Raw genomic sequence first — 20893 nt, 5'->3', positions numbered from 1 at the left:
GTTCTTTTTGCTCATAGGGTATACATATCCCTTTTCACTGACGGGCAAGAAGACGGTCGCAGTTGTTGTTTTTTATATGCATACATTTTGCGTTCGTTAAAGGTTTGTATATATTATATTTATATACATATGCGTGTATGCGCGTTTGGCTTTCTGGATGCATCCATGGATATTAGAATATTATCCCATCAATATGTGTATGTAAGTAGTTCAGATTTGACTGAAGAGATTAAATATAGGAATGCATATTCATATGATTGCCTTTATGGCTGTTTTACATATGAATCAGTTCAAAGGAAGTATGAATAATGTTATATAGAAAATAAATTTCTAAATAACAGGTATTAGAAAAACCTGAATACACTATTTTAAATCAACTCTAATTAAACCAAATACAAAAAATTAAATAAAAATATCGAACAAAGAAAACTGTGTGCAGGACTTGAACCTGAGTCAAATATGGGACGATGTACTGCATACACGACACATCTTTCACGATTGCGCTAAACTATAATTACTAATGAACTTTTCTAAATCACTCATTTATTCGATTCGCAGTTTTATATGCACCTATTCTGCGTTAGTTGAAAGTTTGTATGCGTAATTATATGCATATGTATCTGTGTATGCGCGTTTGGCTTTCTGGACGGATATTAGAATGATATTTTCTCATCAATATAATTTGGATTTGATGAAAGAGATTAAAGACATATGTACATATTTTCTGTTTTGATTGATTTATATAAAAATCAGGTCATATCCAGTATGAACTATTTTATACCGTTTTCCATTTATGAAATACAAAAAAACAGTATTTTAAAGAAATTTTAATTAAAATAAACTCAACAATTTTACCAAACTTTCTTGGTTTGAATTGTAAAAAAAAATGTGCAAGAAAAAAAACATGACTTCAGGACTTGAACCTCAATTAAATACGTGCCAAAAAACAAAACGAATAATTCCGTCGACTTTAGCTTCTGCACCACAAATTAACTGCCGCGCGGCCTTCTTAATCGCAAATTTATTCGCTTCGCTGTGGGCATGAAATAAGTCGATTTCCTTAGTAGTGTGCCGAAAAATCTTATGAACTTCCTCAGTAGTTAGGTCAACGCAGAAAAAATCTGAATTCCTGTCCTAGCGTGGTAAGTAAATATAGAAACCCTCCACTTGCGTCGTAAATATCTGCAATCCCCCACTAGTGAGGAAAGTTGAATTTGAAAATCCCTTAGTATGAATCTACAAATTAATACTCGAAAAAAGCTCATTTAACATTTGCACCTTCTCATTGCATTAACATTCTCTGCTTTAAGTACTGAGCAAGCGTATGTACAATGTACATATGTATGTATGTACAATGTACATATATACTTCCATACATAAATTTATGCATACATTTGTATGTACGCACAAATGTAGAATATTTGATGCTATGGCAAAATTTTGATTTGCCTATTTTCTACTTTTGCAAGATTTTTATTTAAAATGTATTTTAATTACTTTATTTAACCCTTGTGTTGCCACCCAAAAAAATTTAAATACTCTGCCACCCGGGTATCCGACAAATTTTTTGGGTATAAGTCCTTTATATCCCGAAATAGTTGTATACACCCGATAAATATTTATTTATTTATGTTGTAAGAACGTATTTGAATACATCAATAATATTATATACAGCAACTTTCGTACTCCTCTATCAGATATAAAACACAGGCAGCTGCACCCTAAATATCTCGTTTTTGTGAAGCCCAGGTGGATTTAACTTGAAAGGTAAGCGAAAAGGTGCCCACCGTGTTGGTGCGTGACTACCATTCGGAATTCACAGTGAGGCTAGGAGGTAGGTTCGAATCTCGGTGAAACACCAAAATTAAGGAAAAACATTTTTCTAATAGCGGTCGCCCATCGGTAGGCAATGGCAAAACCTCCGAGTGTATTTCTGCCATGAAAAAGCTCCTCATGAAAATAGCTGTCATTCGTAGTCGGCTTGAAACTGTAGGTCCCTCCATACGAGTATCAACATCAAGACGCACGCCACAAATAGGAGGAGGAGCTTGGCGAAACACCCAAAAAGGTGTATGTGCAAATTATATATATATATAATATACAATATTGTACTTACCCGACCATTCTTTAGATAGTCTATCCTTTACAGTGTGTATTTCAAGACGTATAGTAAATATATAGGCGGAAATATGTATGCGAAGACTTATTTACATGAATTTTTTATGTATTTCAGACAGCACCAGTACAACATTTGTGGCTAAAGACAAAACGATTTGGAATAAAACTCCGCACCCAAATCGTCAAACTCGTGCGAGATATATCCTCAGACAAAGGGCTGGCCCACATAGGAGTACAGAAATGTTAACAATTGCCGATACATTTAAAAAAATTATGTCAATCGAAATCGTTGATATTATCATGCGTTGCACGAATAAAAAAGCAGAAGCTATGTATGAAGATTGTAATAACAAAAATCCTCAAAATGAGCCGGGCATACGGTAACAGAAATGTATTCTTTTTTTTGGAATTTTGATATGTGCGGGTGCAAATAACTCGAACACAAACCATGTAGATGAAATGTGAAAGAAAAGCTCATTCCCTTTATACCGTGCAACTATGGGACGAAGAAGATTTCAATCACCTTTACGGTTTATACGTTTTGATGATCATATTACACGCCGTATACGAGCAGCCACAGACAAAGTTGCACAAATCACCAATGTATGGGACTTACTGAATGCAAACCTAGCAAGGATGTATAGACCAACGGAACAATTGACTATTGACGAACAGCTTTTTCCTTATCGAGGAAGAACGAAGTTTACCCAATACATGCCATCAAAGCCTGCTAAGTACGGTCTCAAAGTATCTAATTTTGGGTGCGCGATATAAGTAATGCTTATCCGCTGAAAGGGATTCTCTATACAGGCAAACAAGGTAATACTCGAGAGGTGAATCAAGGAGAGCGAGTTGTGAAAGAACTTTTCGTCGCTTACAAAGGATCTGGCAGAAACATTAGCATGAACAGATTTTTCACAACGTTACCTCTGGCTAAAAGTCTTCTTTGTTGGAACCTTACTATCGTTGGTACTCAAAAAAAAAAACAAAAAAAAAAAAAACGTACATTCCTCCAGAAATGAAAACGTGGAGTTCTAGACAACTTTTATCAACTCTTTTTGGCTTTCATGAACAAGTTACCATGTGTTCATACGTACTAACGAAAAACAAAGCCGTGATCTTTTTTAGTACGACGCCTTCCATGCTATGATCTCTGATTTAACACATCAAAAACCCAGAAATGATTTTATTTTACAACAAAGCCAAAGCCGGCGTTGATACTATGGATCAAATGTGCATGATGTACTCTACGCAACGACGAACTTGCATATGGTCGCTTGCTTTCTTCTACAATATGTTAGATATTGCTTGTGTTGCTGTTTACGTCATTTATTATGAAAATAATAACATACTTTCTAACAAAAGCAATCGACGCAGAATCTTTTTGCGCCGGATTTCAGAAAAGTTAGCTATGCCGGTGATTCAAGAGCGAGCTTCTAACCAGACGTTATACGAAACCACGCAATGAGGCTTGCAGACGAAAGTTACTTCGAAAAACCAGTAGCGATGGTGGTACCTGCTGACAACCGAAAAGTTGTAGTTGGGTCATGCTACATTTGCAACGAAGCAGCCTATTCGTAAACGAAAGAAGACAAGGAAGTGTTGTTCCGAGTGCGAGTAGCCCGTTTGTGATGAGCACTCAGTAAAGATCAACATTGCGCTCAGTAATTTTGAACAACGCTAAAGAATAATCATTAAGATTTAATTCTTTATATTATATGTATTTCTCTATTTATTACTTTTATTGATTTTTCACGTATTACTGACTGTGCAAATAGTGCAATGTCGGTGTTTCTTTTTCGTAACAATCACATTACAAAATGTAATAATAATTATTATATACAGTATATTTATTCAATAAACAATTTAATAAGAATATAATTTATAATTAATAAATAATAATACTTATATACTTTTTATTTGCATAAATAAAGACATTTTCATGACATAATACATGAATCTCGTGTTTTCTGTATAGAGGGTTTCGGGTACCCGGGTAAATTATACGTTTACTTTTTTTTTCAAATGCAAAAATTATAAAGTCAAACAATTTTTCAAAATATGTTTAATACATATTTTGATACAAAGTAAGTCAATTCACGTTGGGCACCCGAGTACCTAGGTGGCAACACAAGGGTTAAATATTCATTTCACATAAAAGTAGATAATTTTATACGTACCATACATTACCATTTGACGCCCCATGCTCCAACTAGGAGTATATATATAGATGGAGGAAGGTTCCATGTGCAGAAGTCCACGCAAGTGTGGAAAGTTACTGATCGCCATTCACTTGGTGGTGGCCAGGACGATTCTTCTGCATATGGTTCAAGCAGCTCATAAAGTCTGGGATTAGCCCACGTATCCTCTGCATAGCTTTCGAACACCCGTTAGGGAGTGAGCTAACGTGAGAAGGCGAAGCATTCCAGGATAGCTGGTTGCGCGCTGGGTTTGGGACCCGCCACTTAAAAATCCCCCCCAATGACAATATATACAAAACCTCGCATGAGAACTACATTTACTGATGACGACCGTGCAAACAAAATAGGGCATGCACCTGCAATGTCCGGTCCTTTAATAGGGAAGGTGCCTCTGCCCGGCTGGTTGATGTCCTCGTGAGAGTAAAGGCTGACATCACTGTGATTCAAGAAATGCGATGGACGGGATAAGGCAAGAAAAACAAAGGTCCTTGCGACGTCTACTACAGCTGCCATGTAAAGGAGCGCAAATTCGGCGTCGGATTTGTTGTGAGAGAGAGACTTTGTCGCCAAGTACTGTCGTTCACTCAGGTGGACGGGTGCCTCGCAATAATCCGCATTAAAGCGCGATTTTTTAACATCTCGCTCCTTTACGCCCACGCCCCGAAGGAAGAGAAGGACGATGCGACCAAAGATTCCATCTATGAGCGCCTGGAACGTTCCTATGAGCGCTGCCCCCGCCACGACATAAAAATCGTGCTTGGCGACTTCAACGCCAGGGTGGGCAAGGAGGGAATTTTTGGTCCCACAGTCGGAAAATTCAGCCTGCACAACGAAACATCCGGTAACGGGCAGACTCTGATCGATTTCGCCGGGGCCCGAAGCATGGTGGTCTGCAGCACCAGATTCCAGCATAAAAAGATACACCAAGCTACCGGACTGTCTCCTGATCGCAAAACGCGAAACCAGATCGATAATGTTGTGATAGATGGAAGACATGCTTCTAGCTTATTAGATGTACGTACGATCCGAGGACCCAACATCGACTCGGATCATTACCAGCAAAAAACGTACATCTACCTACGCAAAGAATGTTCGACATCGAAAAGCTGCAATCACAACAGACAGCCAGGAGATTCGCCACTCGACTCTCACTGCTGCTCTCAGAGAGCACTGCCCAACAAACCGGCATGCACAAGCAATGGAGCAAGAAATCGGACTCCGGCGAGCCCGGAAAAAAAACAATTGGTACGACGAGGAATGTCATGCTGCCGCAGAAAAAAAGGATGCCGCCTATAGATCCACGCTGCGATCGGGCGCAACGCGAACCATGTGGGATCGCTACCGAAAGATAAGAAAAGAAGAGAGACGTATTATCCCAAAGAAGAAACGAGAGGCCGAAATTCGTGAGTGTGAGGAGCTTGAGATGCTGGCCAACAAGAACAACGCCCGAAATTTTTATCAGAAAGTTCGGCGGCTTACAGAAGGTCTTAAGACCGGGGCGTTTTCCTGTAAGAACAAAGACGGCGAACTGGTGGCTGACATCCAGACGAATCTTAATTTATAGAGCGAACCTCTCGAACCTGATAAAAAGTGATAGCTGCGAATGTCACAGAGAGTGTGAAGATCCCGATACCCCGATCGTTGACGACGGAGTTGTCGTTCCGCTACCCGACCATGACGAGGTGAGAATAGCGATAACGTGGCTAAAGAACAACAAAGCCACGGGCGCCGACGGACTCCCAACTGAGCTATTCAAACATGGCGGCAAGGAGCGGGTAAGGTACATGCATCAGCTTCTATGCAAAATATTGTCGAATGAAAGCATGCTTGCCGATTGGAACTTAACTGTGCTCTGCCGAATCCATAAGAAGGATTAGTATTCTAAATATCAGCTATAAGGTTCTAGCGAGCGTATTGTGTGAAAGGCTGAAGCTTTAGACCTTGAAAGGCCACCATCGACCAAATATTCACCATACGCCAAATATTGGAAAAGACCCATGAAAGGACAATCGACATACACCACCTTTTAGTCTGTTTCAAAGCTGCATTCGACAGTATGAAAAGGAGTTTTCTGTATGAAGCGATGTCTGAATTTGGTATCTCCACAAAACTAATACGGCTATGCAAGAGGACGTTGGTCAACACCAGCAGCGCCATCATAATTGGGAAGGACCTCTCCGAGCCGTTTGATACCACATATGTATATTATCTATATATATAAAAATTAAATGATGTTCGTTTGTCCGCATTTTTTTGGGCCGATACGAGGCCAATTTTATTCGTTCTTTTTTCATATTATAGGGATCCACTAGGGGAAGGTTTTTAGCAAAAAAAAATTTCTTTTAAATATTTTCTTCATATAAAAAAAAGAAAAAATCAAAATATTGTCCAAAACAAAACTTGCTCGATTGTTAGATTAAAGTAAGTTTCGAATCGACATTCATTTTATGTGTAATTTTATGTGTACAACTTTTTTTGAATTTTTTGTATTTGTATTGTGATACAGAAATGTATTGTATACAGAAATTTCAAATGATTCGAATGAAAATTTTTTTTTTTTTTTTTATTTCTTCCATAAAATATTACACCTGTCGTTAGACAATAAGTAATTTGATTTACAAAAAGATGGAATGAGAGTGATATTGAAGGGTCAATGCCCCCAAGCTCATTTAGAAGAAATATATACATATTATTTAAAAACAAGTGGTTAACAAACAATGACATATACGATTAGTTGACAATTGATTACAAGGATTTTGCAAGATCTGTTGGTGTTTGACGGTTAAGCCGACTTTGGGTAGATTTTTCTTTATTTGGTAGTCTTCTCATCATAGGATTTGTATGCGTTAATAGTCTATTTATGTGTCTTCTGCTTGCGCTTTGTATTGTTTCATCAATAGTATCGATGTCAAGGTCGCGATGAATATCTGCGTTAGGTATGTACCAAGGAGCATTAGTTAAGGTCCTAAGTATTTATGAAAATAATGTTTCAATTCAATTGAGCAATGCTTTCTTTGACCAATTCTATATGGAAATGAATGCGTTTGCAAACGATGTTTTCGGCTATGAACAAATGTTGGAATCGAATGAAAAAAGAAAGAAACGCGAAATGGTAAAAAAAATTCTTGGAAAATTTAAAATGAATGGTGCTTCATTGGAAAAATTCAAAGGTAATAAGAACATACACAAGATAAAGTTAGAATTCGAATTTTTAGATTTATTTTGTTTATTTCTAATTTTTTCAGAAGTACACCACCCAACAACTCATTCCAACTCTGATTTTGAAATCCTGTTGGAATTGGTGATCGATAATTTGGCACTATAATGGTCAATGGAACTTTGCGTGTATCAGACCCGCATATTATTTACCATAGCACCTTTTTATGGAACATATGGACCAAATGAACACAAAAAAATAATTTAGTTTTGTTTTGATTTTTTGCAACATTTTGGTTTTCAGTTAATACAATAAAAACAATGCTGTTTTTTCGTGAACACAAAATTCTAAATTTATTACGTTGTTTGTTTAGAATTTTTTTAGAAAAAAAGTAAATTTTTTGGTTTTGAGGAAATTTGTTTATTGTTGCTATTTGTGAAAGCGTAGATATTTGTAAGTATTTGACTATAATCCTAAAAGTTAATGGAATACTACTATGACACATAGAAAACATTTTTCCAAAGGGGTGTTTTTCGAAAATTATAAAAAAAATTGTTTTCAAAAATTTTGAAGAAATAAAGTAAAATAAAAAAATTTCGAAAGCATGAAATTTTTTCAAAACCAAATTTTCCTCAAAAAGATAAAAGAAATTTCTTCGAAGAGGTGTTTTTCTACAATTACAAAAAAAAAAAAATTTCAAAAATTTTAAACAAATAAAATAAAATAAAACTTTTTCAAGGGTATGAAATTTTTTCCAAACAAAATTTTCTGAAAACCAAACAAGATTAAAAAAAAGGTGTTTTCAAAGCATTTCATATTCCACTATTAATAGAGAATACATTTTTTCGAGGGGGTGTTTTTCAAAGCGGAAAAAAATCTTTTTTAACAAATCAATTTAAACTTTTACAAAAGTATGAAATTTTTTCAAGAACAAAATTTTCTCAAAAACGTTAAATTAAAAAAAAAAGTTTTTTCAAAATATTTAATTTTCAGCAATTAACTGAGAAGAAATTTGTTAGAGCGAAGTGTTTTTCAAAACTTCTAAAAATACTTTTTAACCAAAAAAAATAAACCTTTTTTCAAAAACAACAGGAATGATAACATTGCCTAACAATTTCTGCACTTTTGCACAGTCTAAAGAGGCATTGATACAGAGTGTATTTCCAAACATAGTTCAACATTACAAAAACCATGATTGACTCAGCGAAAGAGCAATTTTAGCTGGGAAAAATAAGGACGTCAATGATATAAATTCAGCTATTTTAGATCAAATACCTGGTGACATAGTTGCGTATAAGTCAATGGACACTATTACTGATCAAGATGAAGTCGTAAATTATCCAACTGAATTCTTAAACTCACTCGATTTGCCAGGCTTACCACCTCATAATTTACGATTAAAAATTGGAGCACCGATTATTATGCTGCGCAATAGTAACGTGCCCCGACTTTGCAACGGTACCAGACTCGCTGTGAAGAAGCTAATGGGTAACGTTATCGAAGCAACAATTTTGAAAGGGAAGTACAAAGGAGAAGACATTTTGATACCCTGAATTCCACTGATTCCGGCGGATTTACCATTCGATTTCAAACGTTTGCAGTTCCCTATTCGCCTTGCAAGGACAGTCTCTACAAATGTGCGGTATTAATTTAGAATACCCAATTTTTTCTCATGGACAATTGTATGTAGCTTGCTCACGAGTTGGCAAACCATCGTCATTATTCACGCGAAAGATGAAAAAACCAAAAACGTTGTCTACCAAAAAGTGTTACAATAAAGTTCGAATGAAATTGTATCAAAGAATTTGCTTTGTTTCGTATTAATTTTATTCTCTTTCAGCAAATCATTGAATTTATCGTCTGCCGAAGCGGGCGAGGGTACGCTAGTATATATATATAATTGGCGCGTACATACGTATATTAGTCTATGAAAATTGCACCAAAGTATATGTATGTATGTATGCATGTTTATATATCGGCACATATATTAGTATACAACATATCTTATAAGGTATGTGGTAAATATTACCATACATTTTTTCCTTCATATATAATATAATAATAAATTAATAATAAAAACATTAAAACAACAGTTATTATTACTAACTAGTCGTCCCTAATTATAAATTCGGTAAGGATGATGATGATACACTTGGTTTTATTTTAAATTCTTCAAGTGAATCAAATTAATAATAATCAATAAGAAGGCATATGCAAATACAAATATGTGTATTTATATAGATATGCGCATATACATACATATATATGCTCACTCAAGTAGGAGAGAGCCAGATGTCGAACGTTGCCGAATGCGGGGGCCGATTGTGCTCTTTGTCGTTCGTTCCGCGTTTTTGCTTGCAGTTCAAGCAAAGTAACGACGCATGAGCAAGATAACGACACATATTTTCATGCGTGCAGCCAGCTAAATCGAATTATAAGACTTTATCACGTCAAAAAAATCAGCAAGCTTGGTTGAAAGTAAATTTTTAACTACAGGGCTAAATTAGATATAATATTTCGTTCATTTTCTTTTAATTGGATAATCCCACTCGCGAAGATATATCTTAATAAAGTATTTATCTTCTATAAGAGAACAAGAAGGAATGGATTTGAAATTTTCAGTAGAACGATATGTCGAAGATGTACATAAACTTGCTTAAGCTAACGTCGGCTTATTTTACATCATTAGCGTATGATTTTACGCACACTTTACACAAAGCAGCTAGAACAATCACCATTCGCTATGGCTATCGCCATTCTGTCGCGCATTTAGAATACATATTTACATGCACATGGATATGCATACATATGGATATACGAAGAAACGGGCACTTGCCATGACCAAAATTGACGGTTCACCAAATATTTTTATCTTCCTCAAAAAAAATAGGCTTCTGGACAGCTCAGGCGCGTGAGGGAGATGTGGTGATGAATGAACGAGCCTTGCTTTGAGATATATGCGCTAGCGTTTGTGAATGGAATAGTTTTCGTTGTTTAAAGAACATTTCAGAATGCTTAGCGGCAAAGCATTCATTGCGCTGCAAGTGCTGCTGCATCTGCGCCTATGAAGGTATTTTGTTTCTGTAAGTACAATATTTTGAATATCAACTGGGGGACAGCAAATTTCATTGAACTTATAAGAAATTAAAGGCATATATTTTAATTATCCTTTATAGGTGCATACAAATACTCGGACACACATAGCATGCAGCTTCAAATTCAACATTTTTGTGAGAAATGCAAGTTAAATATTTTTATTTTTCTACTGGGTATTCAAATAGGATTTTAAAAATAGTAATAATAATTTAAAACAGCTCAATCGATGTCAGTAATTTAATTATTAGTCATCATGAAAATAGTAAAACCGTTCGGAAAATCGCATAGATAGTGAATAGACCCCGTTCAACTGCATACGCCGTGATAAAACGTTTCAAAGAAGCAAAATACGTGAAAAATAAGAAGAAATCGGGACGACCAAAACTATTTTCGGATGCAGATGAACGGTGGATAGTGCAACGAATTAAGAAAAATCCAAATTTGAGTGCCCCTAAACTCGCAACAGAAGTCGCCCAACACCTTCATATTAACTGCATTCCTGAAAGCACGTTTTATTTGCAGATGAAAGCAAGTTTAACATATTTAGGTCAGATGGGCAATCATATGTATGGAAAAGACCTAATGAGAGTTGCTGAAAAAAATCTTACATCCGACAGTTAAACATGGAGACGGGTCGGTATGGGGTATTATGTCCGCTGCTGGTACTAGAAATTTGTGCTTTAATAACGGCAATAGGAACCACAAACAATACCTAATATTTATGAAAGAAGATTTTGTACAAGGTGCTGAAAAGTTGGGAATTTTCCCTACTATCAAGACGAGGATGCAAGCATAATGCACTTGATGTCTGTCTATGGCTTATGCAAACTTGCCCTAAACTACTTAAAACACCTCTACAATCTCCAGACATCAATGTAAGAACATCTCTCATTTGGAAAACTAACTGAAAAAGCATGTTATTACGAACAAGAAAGACCTTGAAAATGATATTGTAGAAGAGTGGGGGAAAATAGATCCTTTAATATGCAAGAAGACGGTCGAATTAATGCCAAGAAGACTGAATGCTGTGAGAAAAAAATAAAGGCTTACCTCCTAAATATTAATTATATTGGTTTTTCTTAAATATTATTTGCCTAACTCTATTTTATATAAATGTCCGAGTCCTTTTTTGTCATGTATTTTGATAGGTTTCTATGTTTGTATTTTCTATGTGCGAATGAGTTGAAGTTTGTTTATGTGTTTTGTAGTTTTGAAAACTACGCTTGAAGAACGAAAATAAATGTGGCACATAAACGCATTAGATTTGCATTTTAATATATATATTTTTTATTTAAACCCATATCACTTGGGCTCCTAATTGGGGCATAGGACGTCCAATGGTAATGATAAGTAAATAATGGTAGGTAAAAAAAAATCTACTTTATGCAACATACTTGTAAATATATAGTTAAATAAAATAACTATAAAATATTTTATTTAAAAATTCTACAAAAATCAAAATTAGGTAAATATAAACTTTACCATAGCATCAGATAGTATTTCTGTCATGAAAAAGCTCGTTATAAAAAAATATCTGCCGTTCGGAGTCGGTCCGAGTAGGTCCCTCCATTTGTGGAACAACATCAAGACGCACGCTTCAAATAGGAGGAGGAGCTCGGCCAAACACCCAGAAAGGGTGTACGCGTCAATTCTATATACAGTATAGGCCAAAACTAAAGCACCCCCCTAATGGCATTTCAAATAATGTCAAATAACTCAATAAAACAACATCGAATATTACTTACTTTTACACCTTGTTTCTTTTTATTATCTTGGTGATTAATAAACATAACAAAAAAATTTCAACATTTCTTATATTAAAAATTAAATTTAAAAATATTAATATTATTCAAAGCTTGTCTGGACAAAACTAAAGCACCCCCCATTGAAAGCGAAAATAATTGTTTTTATTCTTCAGTATTTTGTACTAAACCCATTATTTTTGATAACTTCAGAACATCTTTTTGGCATAGAAGATATTAGGTTACTAATAATTTCCGGATAAATGTTGTACCAGGCTTCTTTAACCGCTTCAAACAGGGCTTCCTTTGTGCTGGAATGTTCCCTATTAATTTTCGAATTTACAATCTCCCACAAATTCTCAATGGGATTGAGATCGGGAGATTGAGCTGGCCAGTCTAAGGCCTCTATAGCATTTTGCTGTAACCACACCACGTTTTACAGTGCCTAGAGGTATGCTTCGGATCTTTATCCTGTTGGAACCTCCATCTCAGTGGCATTTCCTTCTCAGCGTGTGGTAGCATTACATCTTTAAGGATGTTTGTGTACATGAAACGGTCCCTAATTCCCTCTATTCGAAGAAAAGGCCCGATACCCTGGCCAGAGAAACAACCTCAGACCAAAATGTTCCCCCCACCATACTTGGTAGTTCCGATACAATACTTCGGACTTAGTCGCTGTTGCTTTGGCCTTCTTACTCGCCTAATTCCATCTGAATGTTTCAAATTATATTTGTATTCATCAGAGAATAATACAGTTTTCCATTTTTGAACTGTCCAATTAATATGCAATCTCGCAAACTCGAGTCTCGCTTTTTTGTTTTTGGCAGGTCGTCGACTGACAAGTCCGGCCTCCACTGCTCGTCTTCTGATCGTTCTAGAACTTACCGGCAAACTTAAATCAATTTTTATTTGTTCAGAAGAGACTGTGGGATCACTCTGAATTTTTCTTTTAATCGTGGAGTCGTCTTGTCGTGTAGCCTTTCGTGGCCTTCCTCCACTATGGATTGCAGAAATAGAACCCGTTTGTTCAAATTTTTTTATAAGTCACGATATTACACTTCTATTTATTGAATATTTCTCACTAATTTTGTGTCGCGATAACCCACTTTGCCAATCACTTATTATGTTATTTTTAAATTCATTCGAATACACATTTCTGGCCATATTTGCTGATTTCCCGTATGAAATGTTTTGTCCTACTAAATCCGCACGTATTTTGCACAAATTATTCTAACGAACTTTGACTCAGCTTTAAATACCGTTAGGAAAAGAAATTAACTTAAAAACAACAAAACAAAGCCGTAGTTAAGAAAAAAAAATGTGGGATGCTTTAGTTTTGACCATTCAGTTTTTAAATAATATGAACATTTCAATTTTTTTTTTTCAGTATAACCAAAACGCTGTATATTTGGTATTATAATTTATGAATACTTAAGTAACAAGGAAACACATGACATATCGCACTTGTTACGTTAAAGCGTAACAACTCAAAATTTCCAAATTTTAGTTTTTTGCAAGAAAACAATGTACAGTGGTCATCTCTACCCACTGGAAAAATCGTTCAGTGGTTTGTCTAGTCTTTCGTTAAAAAAACCGTTATGACTCTCTCTTTGTTTTCAGAATGACTTCGTTTGTCTCAACTAAAGAGTTACATTTTTAGTTGTCTCCAAGTGTTTGAACAAATTTGTGTCACATAAAGTGTAACATTTTGAATTGTGCCTGTTTACAACCAAACGGTTTGTTTAAGTTACGTGTTATTTTTTCAGTTAAACAGAGACAACTGAAAATAACACCACTAAGTGTATAAAAAAATTTCAGGAAAAGAGTAACAACTCAAAAATTTGTTATTTTAGCGCAACTACTAAACAAATAAGAATGAAACAACCGTTATATTATTTTTAATGATATTTTCGTGCAATTACATATTTTTTCCTTGTATATTATTAATATTTACGGAAACAGTTTTTCGTCTCTACTGAAAATGTTCAGATTTTGAGTTGTTACGCTTTAACGTAACAAGTGCGATATGTATATGCCATATTTCAAGATGTTTAGTTTTGGCCAATACTGTACATATATAATGTATATCAAATATGCTAAAACATTTGGACGTATTTGCATACAAAAGTATGCATGGAGATATGTATGCAAGCACGTATGGATGTATGCACATCTGCATGTATGGTTACCGTACGCTTGCTCAATTCTTAGGAAAAGACAAATCGGCAACGCATTTGGTTCGTGTCGAATTCTTCTTGTGTATACGAGCAAATGCAAGGTTTTCACAATTATAAGATGTTTTCCCTTCATCTTCTTTTCACCTGAACGACCGTTTGCCAAAAATTACGAGATCTATCTTATTACTTATTCAATGGTTCAATATTATCAAAACAAGTACACATACATACATAATTTTAGAGGACCTAAAACTTTTTGTTGTGGTTAGTTTTAAAGGCCTTGTTTACTTTGGAACACCCTTTTTATATATGTACATGTGCACACATACAAGCAATATGTAAAATAGAGCATTGTACATGCTTGTACGTGCATCTAACTTACCTCACTCTCTGTCAAATCTATCAAGCTTGACTTTTCTTCAAGCAGATTCTCCGATGAAATTTTCTCTTCTTCGCGATCGCCTTCATCTTTGAAAATTTTCACCTCATCGGTGCTTCCCAAATCGTCGCTGGAAGAACCACCATGTCGCGAGTGTGAATTATGGCTATTGTGTGGCATTATGATTTTTTATAAGCGTTGTTAAATTTGTAGTTAATTTTAGTTTTATTTTAGTTTTTCTCTTTGCTTTGTGGAATATCAAATCGTGATTTACTCTCGCAAGATTGATTACATCACTAGATATGTATAACGCTAACGGAGGTATACTTATACATATGTTTACACAAACATTAATTTATATGAATATATGTAAATGTGTGTACACTTATATCTACATATGCGGTAGAATATACTTGCATCGATAATCGACCTTAATGTCGGCTTTACTTTTGCTATTATACATATTATACATATATGAAGGCTTTTGGACATATGCACCTTAAATGCTATGTTTGTCACAATATTTGGTCTGTTATGTATGTGTATGTATGCTGCTTGACTATTTAAACTGTACATAAAATTTTTTTGACTTTATGCACTGGTTTTAAAATATTTAATTATTGATCTAACCCACTATTTTTAATATTTTCCAATATTTTGATTTTGACTATTTAAGCAGTAAATTAAATTATTGGTAATTATATATATACTTTATGGAGTCTATGGGGAATCTGATCAAATAGCGGCAATCGATACGTACCAGTCGATGCGTATTGATCCCATAATTAAAAATCAAGAAACACTTTAATATTGTTGCTCTTCTCAATCAGTAAATACACGAAAGTAAATGCACTTAGGGGTTAAATTTTGCTATTTCTTTACACAAGGTAATATATTTAAACTATATTTATATAGAGGAAGCGTTGATATGAACCTAATTTTTTTTTGTTATGTGGTACATTCTTCATATGAACGTATGTAAAGTTTTATATCAATCTGTCAATTCATTCTTTGTTTACAAACCATTTAGTATCGACGTGTCACAGTATTTTCAGCAATGAAAAGAATCAAGTATCCTACAGTGATTGAATTTTTATTTATGGAAGGTTTAAATGCAAAGGAAATTTATGAACGAATTTTGAAAGTGTATGAGGACTTTTCGCCATCAATTAGTATAGTAGCTGTAAAATTAGCTGGTTCTAACTACAAGAAAAGTCGTACAGTACAATGCACCGTGCCCCCAGAGCATTTTGACTTTGGCTAAAATCCAGGAATTAATGTTCGAATTGTTGGAGCATCCACCGTACTCACAAGATTTGGCCCCTAGCGACTTCCATCTGCTTCCAGACACAAAAAACATGCCTTCGGGGAAAGCGTTTTCCATCGAAATATGAGGTCATAACAGCTGTGGAAGCGTATTTTGAAGCCCTTCCAGATCCTCACTCCCGGAAAAATTTGGAAGATGAAATTGGAATCTCGTTGCAACAAGTATTGATATGGGCGACTTTACTGAATATATATATATATATATATTATGTTTATTATATTATATATATTATATATATACATATTTGACGCGTGCAACCGTTTTGGGTGTTTGACCGAGCTACTCCTCCTATTTTTAGCGTGCGTCTTGATGTTGTTCCACAAATGGAGGGACCTACAGTTTTAAGCCGACTCCGAACGGCAAATGGTTTTTTATCAGGAGCCTTTTCATGCCAGAAATACACTCGGAGATTTTCCGTTGCCTGCCGAGGGGCGATCGATATTAGAAACAACTTGTTCTCAATTTTGGTGTGCGGAGGTTTGAACATTCGTTCTCTCCGAATTCCGAATGGTAGTCACGCACCAACCCATTCGGCTACGGCGGCCGCCGGTCAGGCTATACTCAATAATAAAGTGCATTTCAAACCATAAAATTGTGTTTTTCATCGAACCGCAAAACTTGTTGAACAACCTTGTATTTGAGAAAAATAATAATCTATATATTAAAATATTTAAAAAAAGAGTCTATAAAATACACTATACAATTTGGAATCGCGCGTAGTCTAAACACGTTATAACTATGTTAAGGAAGAGTGGCATTACCAAGCATATTTTAGTTCATTATTCCTTCGTCACACAAACATTGTTAATATTAATATTTATGCAATTTTTGAAAAAAAATTATGTATTTTAGTTTAAATATATTACCTTGTGTAAAGAAAAAGGGAAGTTTGACCCCTAAGTGCATTAACTTTTGAGTATTTAGTGATTGAGATGAGGAGCAATATAAAAGTGTTGTTTTTTAAATATCTTTTACGTAGAAAAAAAAACATTTTGCTCCTTCTGGAGCACTTTTGTTCTCCTGGGGTCAATACGCATCGATCGGTACGAACCGATTGACGTTTTTGATTAGTTTCTCCATGTACTCCGTAAAGTATATAATTACCGAATTATATTTTGGCGGGTTTACAATGACACTTTTTAATTGCACACTTGTTCGCATGTTGTTTTTTCAGCGGGTAAATTCAGTTTTTTATTTGCATTGCTTGACAATTTTGTAATAGTTCTTATTGATGTTATTTGATAGCGCTGGTAATGTTGATTTTTATTTTTTTCGTTGTTTCCTTTTAACTATTGCATTAACGTGGGATTTTGTTATTATTGTTATTAGCTATTTACTGTAGTTTAAAATGCACACACCTATTTTCTATAATTCCTTCTCCGTCCATGCATGCGTACATATGTATAATATATTATACACACATATATTATTTCAAAATTTTACTTATTTTTAAAATCACATTTTATTTGAAATTAACATTTTATTTGAAATTAACCTTTACACAACTTTAATAACTTAAAATTGTTTTATATTGTTTTCTTTGTGTTAGCATTTGTATTGTTGTTATTGTTTTTCTCGGTTTCGTTTATTTCACCAGCACTTTCGTATCGCATATAAACACTTTTATCGGTTAAATAACAACAATGGCGAGAAATTTGTACATACCGTTAAATTCGTTCACTTTCACTACTCGTTCACTCTCGCTTCCCTCTCGCTTCCCTCTCGCCGCTACGCACGCTACTGAAACTGAATGCAACCGAACACTATTAAATTACACACATACGTAAGTACCTGTTTGTTAGCTACATGATTATTCTCATGGCTGTACACCAAATTCCTCTAGGTATATCTCCTCAATCGGCTTCTCTTCACTATGGTTGCATCAGCTATGCGGCAATAACATTATGTTTTTTAAATCAGCTTTATTATTAGGTACCATAACGATTATCTTATGCACAAAATTCAAATAATTGTATTCTTCTTTTGGTTTTGTATGTAATTTCCGTTTGATTTTTTTAAAGTAGTTGTATGTTTTGTTGTTGTATTGTAGCCGCTGCTGAAGTGTTGATTTCGTCCACTCGACGATGCTGGGTGTTAGATGAAAAGAGAATTGCGCCGTCACTGCAGTTCTTGGCATGCACTTCTACTTTTCCGTTGCTTCGCACTACGCAAACGCGCGAACGCACGTCTGGAAGCAACGCGCGCACAATTCCATTGCAAAATTGGCAGCCAACGACCGCTGCCAACTTCTGTTGTATGGTGTGCGACGGGATTTAACTACGGCAAGGTCTCCCCCCGTGCACACGCCACAACGATTTTCGCAGCACTTGACGTGCCGTCGCCTGCGTCTATGCGTCTGCAGTCGAATGTTGCCTATGTGATTCAGTATGTAATGGCGAATTTGTGCGCCAGTATTCTTTACACCGACTCCTGTTCAAGTACAGCTGTAAAAAGAAGCAGCAGCAAAAGCTGCATAAAGAACGAAATCGAAAGAATTTTATCAATGCATACATGTATATAGATGTACATATGTATATAGTTATGGAAAATATAGATGTATATATTAAATGGACTTTGTTGGTAATGGCAATGGCAATGGCGTGGCTGCTATTCGGTAGTACCCGTGCTCAAAACCCGATGTGAGCACAAAACACTAAGAAGAAAATGTTTTTTCTAATAGCGGTCGCCCCCCAACGCAAACCTATAAGTGTATTTCTGCTATGAAAAAGCATTCCATTTGTGGAACAAAAACAAGACACATACTACAAATTAGAAAAGGTTCGAGTTCACCCAAAGAACCAACACAGGGTTCAAGTGCCAATTATATATACATACATATGGGTATATATATACATATACATATATATGTATGTAGATGTTTCTATGTATGCATGCATATAATGCTTTAATTTTGTGTTCATTATGCTGTGGTTATTAAATTAAAATTAAATTAAAAATAATTAAAAGTAAAAAACAGACTTCTTTATTCACCTTTGACTTCTTTTTACTATATGTATTGATTAATATTTATTAACAGCGTTTATAGGAAATTAATAACAAAAACTTCAAAGTCTTTGAAAAAAAAAACAACGAAAGCAACAAAAACAAGTTTGACACTGTCAATAAACTGTTTACCAACTTTCATATCGCAATATTTTTTATAAAATATATTTTATTAATTTAATATTTGGTATGATAACCATTAGCTTCAATAACATTTTGCAGCCGCTTTTTCATGGAATTAACCAATTTTTTACCTACACATTCGGTATATTCAACCATTCCTAATTTATTACAGTTTTTAATGCTGCTGCATTCTTTTGATGTTTTTTATGGACTCATTAATAACACAGCATTATTGTTGTCTCCTCGGAAAATATAACGTCGTCCCAATAATCTTCTGGTTCGGAAATGTGGTTCAAAGCAAAAGACAGGCGTTTTTCTACATTTTGTGCGGACAGAAATGATTTCTTGCTGATGCCGATGAATATTTCTGATGCAGTATGGCTTGCCGTTTTTCTTCATGAGAGACAACAATAGCACACCTTTCGTTCTGAAGGAAAATGTCGGATTTGATCCAATTTTGGGATCATCAAGCGTTCTGCACGTCCAGTCATTTTAGTTCTAAACCCACATGCACGCTTTTACTCTATTCTACCCTGTTTTTCCGCTCGATTTATAACATTATAAACTATTTGACCTGTTACCCAAAACATTTCAGACAATTCCTGAACACTTTTACACAAGTGGGAATTATAAAATAACATGATAATTGCGTAATATCAAAAGGGGAACCTTTGGTCTCATTTTGAAAACACAATATTTAAATTTGAAGTCCGAATAAAGCAAAAAAAATTCACTGAATCGTAAAGCGAAAGCATCAAAGTGATCATTGCAAAGCAGAGATAACGGTAAATCGAAGTTATTCGCACAACATACTCTAAAGAAATTCAAAAAGGCAAATGTAAAAACAGTGTATTGGCAGTGTCGAAATAATGTGTTATTTGTTGCTTTAGTTGTTGTTTTTCCAAACAATTTAAAATTTTTTTATTAACCTTGCATTAGGCACGTGGATTACATATGTAATCCACCCAACTTTAATCAGTAACCAATCTAAACTTAGCTTGGAGATGTCGATTCCCGTTTGAACAGCTGTCTATAATATGCAGAGCTACTAATTTAGTACAAACGCTTAGGCCGTTTATTTGAAGTTAAATACGAGTGGACTACAATTGTAATCCATGCGCCTAATTACGTAACACTTTTTACAGAGTGCACAATTTAAAAGTTTGTCTGTTGGAACATCTAGGTAAGTTATATTATAAATAGAATTATTTATAAATCTTAGTATTTTCATACTTAGAGACTATTCACTGCAACAAATATTTCAGTACAGAAAGTAAGATTTTTTGTTTTATATAGAGATTACTGTTTGGACGAAATGGTTAGATGAGCTGTCTAGCGAAGAGGAAGGTTCAATAGATGAAGCAGATGAAGATGAACTAGAGGACAACGTCGTAGAAAGTAACGATCGTCAAACAGACTTTGAACAAGAACTTTCTTCGGTTGAAGAAGAAGCTATTATAGAGCCAGAAGCCTACGCAGAGAGAAAATCAGATAACAACACAGCATATGAATAAGTTCGTGCGGTTTTTTTTCGAAATTTGAAACTTTATTGACGTAAAATGGTTACAAA

The 20893-nt window shown here is 34.9% G+C and overlaps 1 protein-coding gene across 3 annotated transcripts in view; it reads right to left on the bottom strand.

Moving 5' to 3' along the window:
- The window catches only part of LOC129249916 (protein pangolin, isoforms A/H/I/S-like), a 250261-nt gene extending 231601 nt beyond the window's left edge, over positions 1-18660 (bottom strand). Inside the window, exons 1-2 of one of the 3 annotated variants that reach the window (XM_054889579.1) lie at positions 17249-18660; positions 14874-15537 (exon numbers count right to left, since the gene is read on the bottom strand). In XM_054889579.1, the coding sequence (XP_054745554.1) occupies positions 14874-15050 (177 nt within the window). In that variant the 5' untranslated portion in view covers positions 15051-15537; positions 17249-18660. The remainder of the gene's footprint in view (positions 1-14873; positions 15538-17248) is intronic. The other 2 variants (XM_054889580.1, XM_054889581.1) reach the window with 2 other exon arrangements.
- Positions 18661-20893: the final 2233 nt, after the last annotated feature.

Source organism: Anastrepha obliqua, chromosome 6 (genome assembly GCF_027943255.1).
Source record: "Anastrepha obliqua isolate idAnaObli1 chromosome 6, idAnaObli1_1.0, whole genome shotgun sequence".
Taxonomy (NCBI): Eukaryota; Metazoa; Arthropoda; class Insecta; order Diptera; family Tephritidae; genus Anastrepha; species Anastrepha obliqua.
This window is presented reverse-complemented; position numbering and strand designations above follow the sequence as displayed.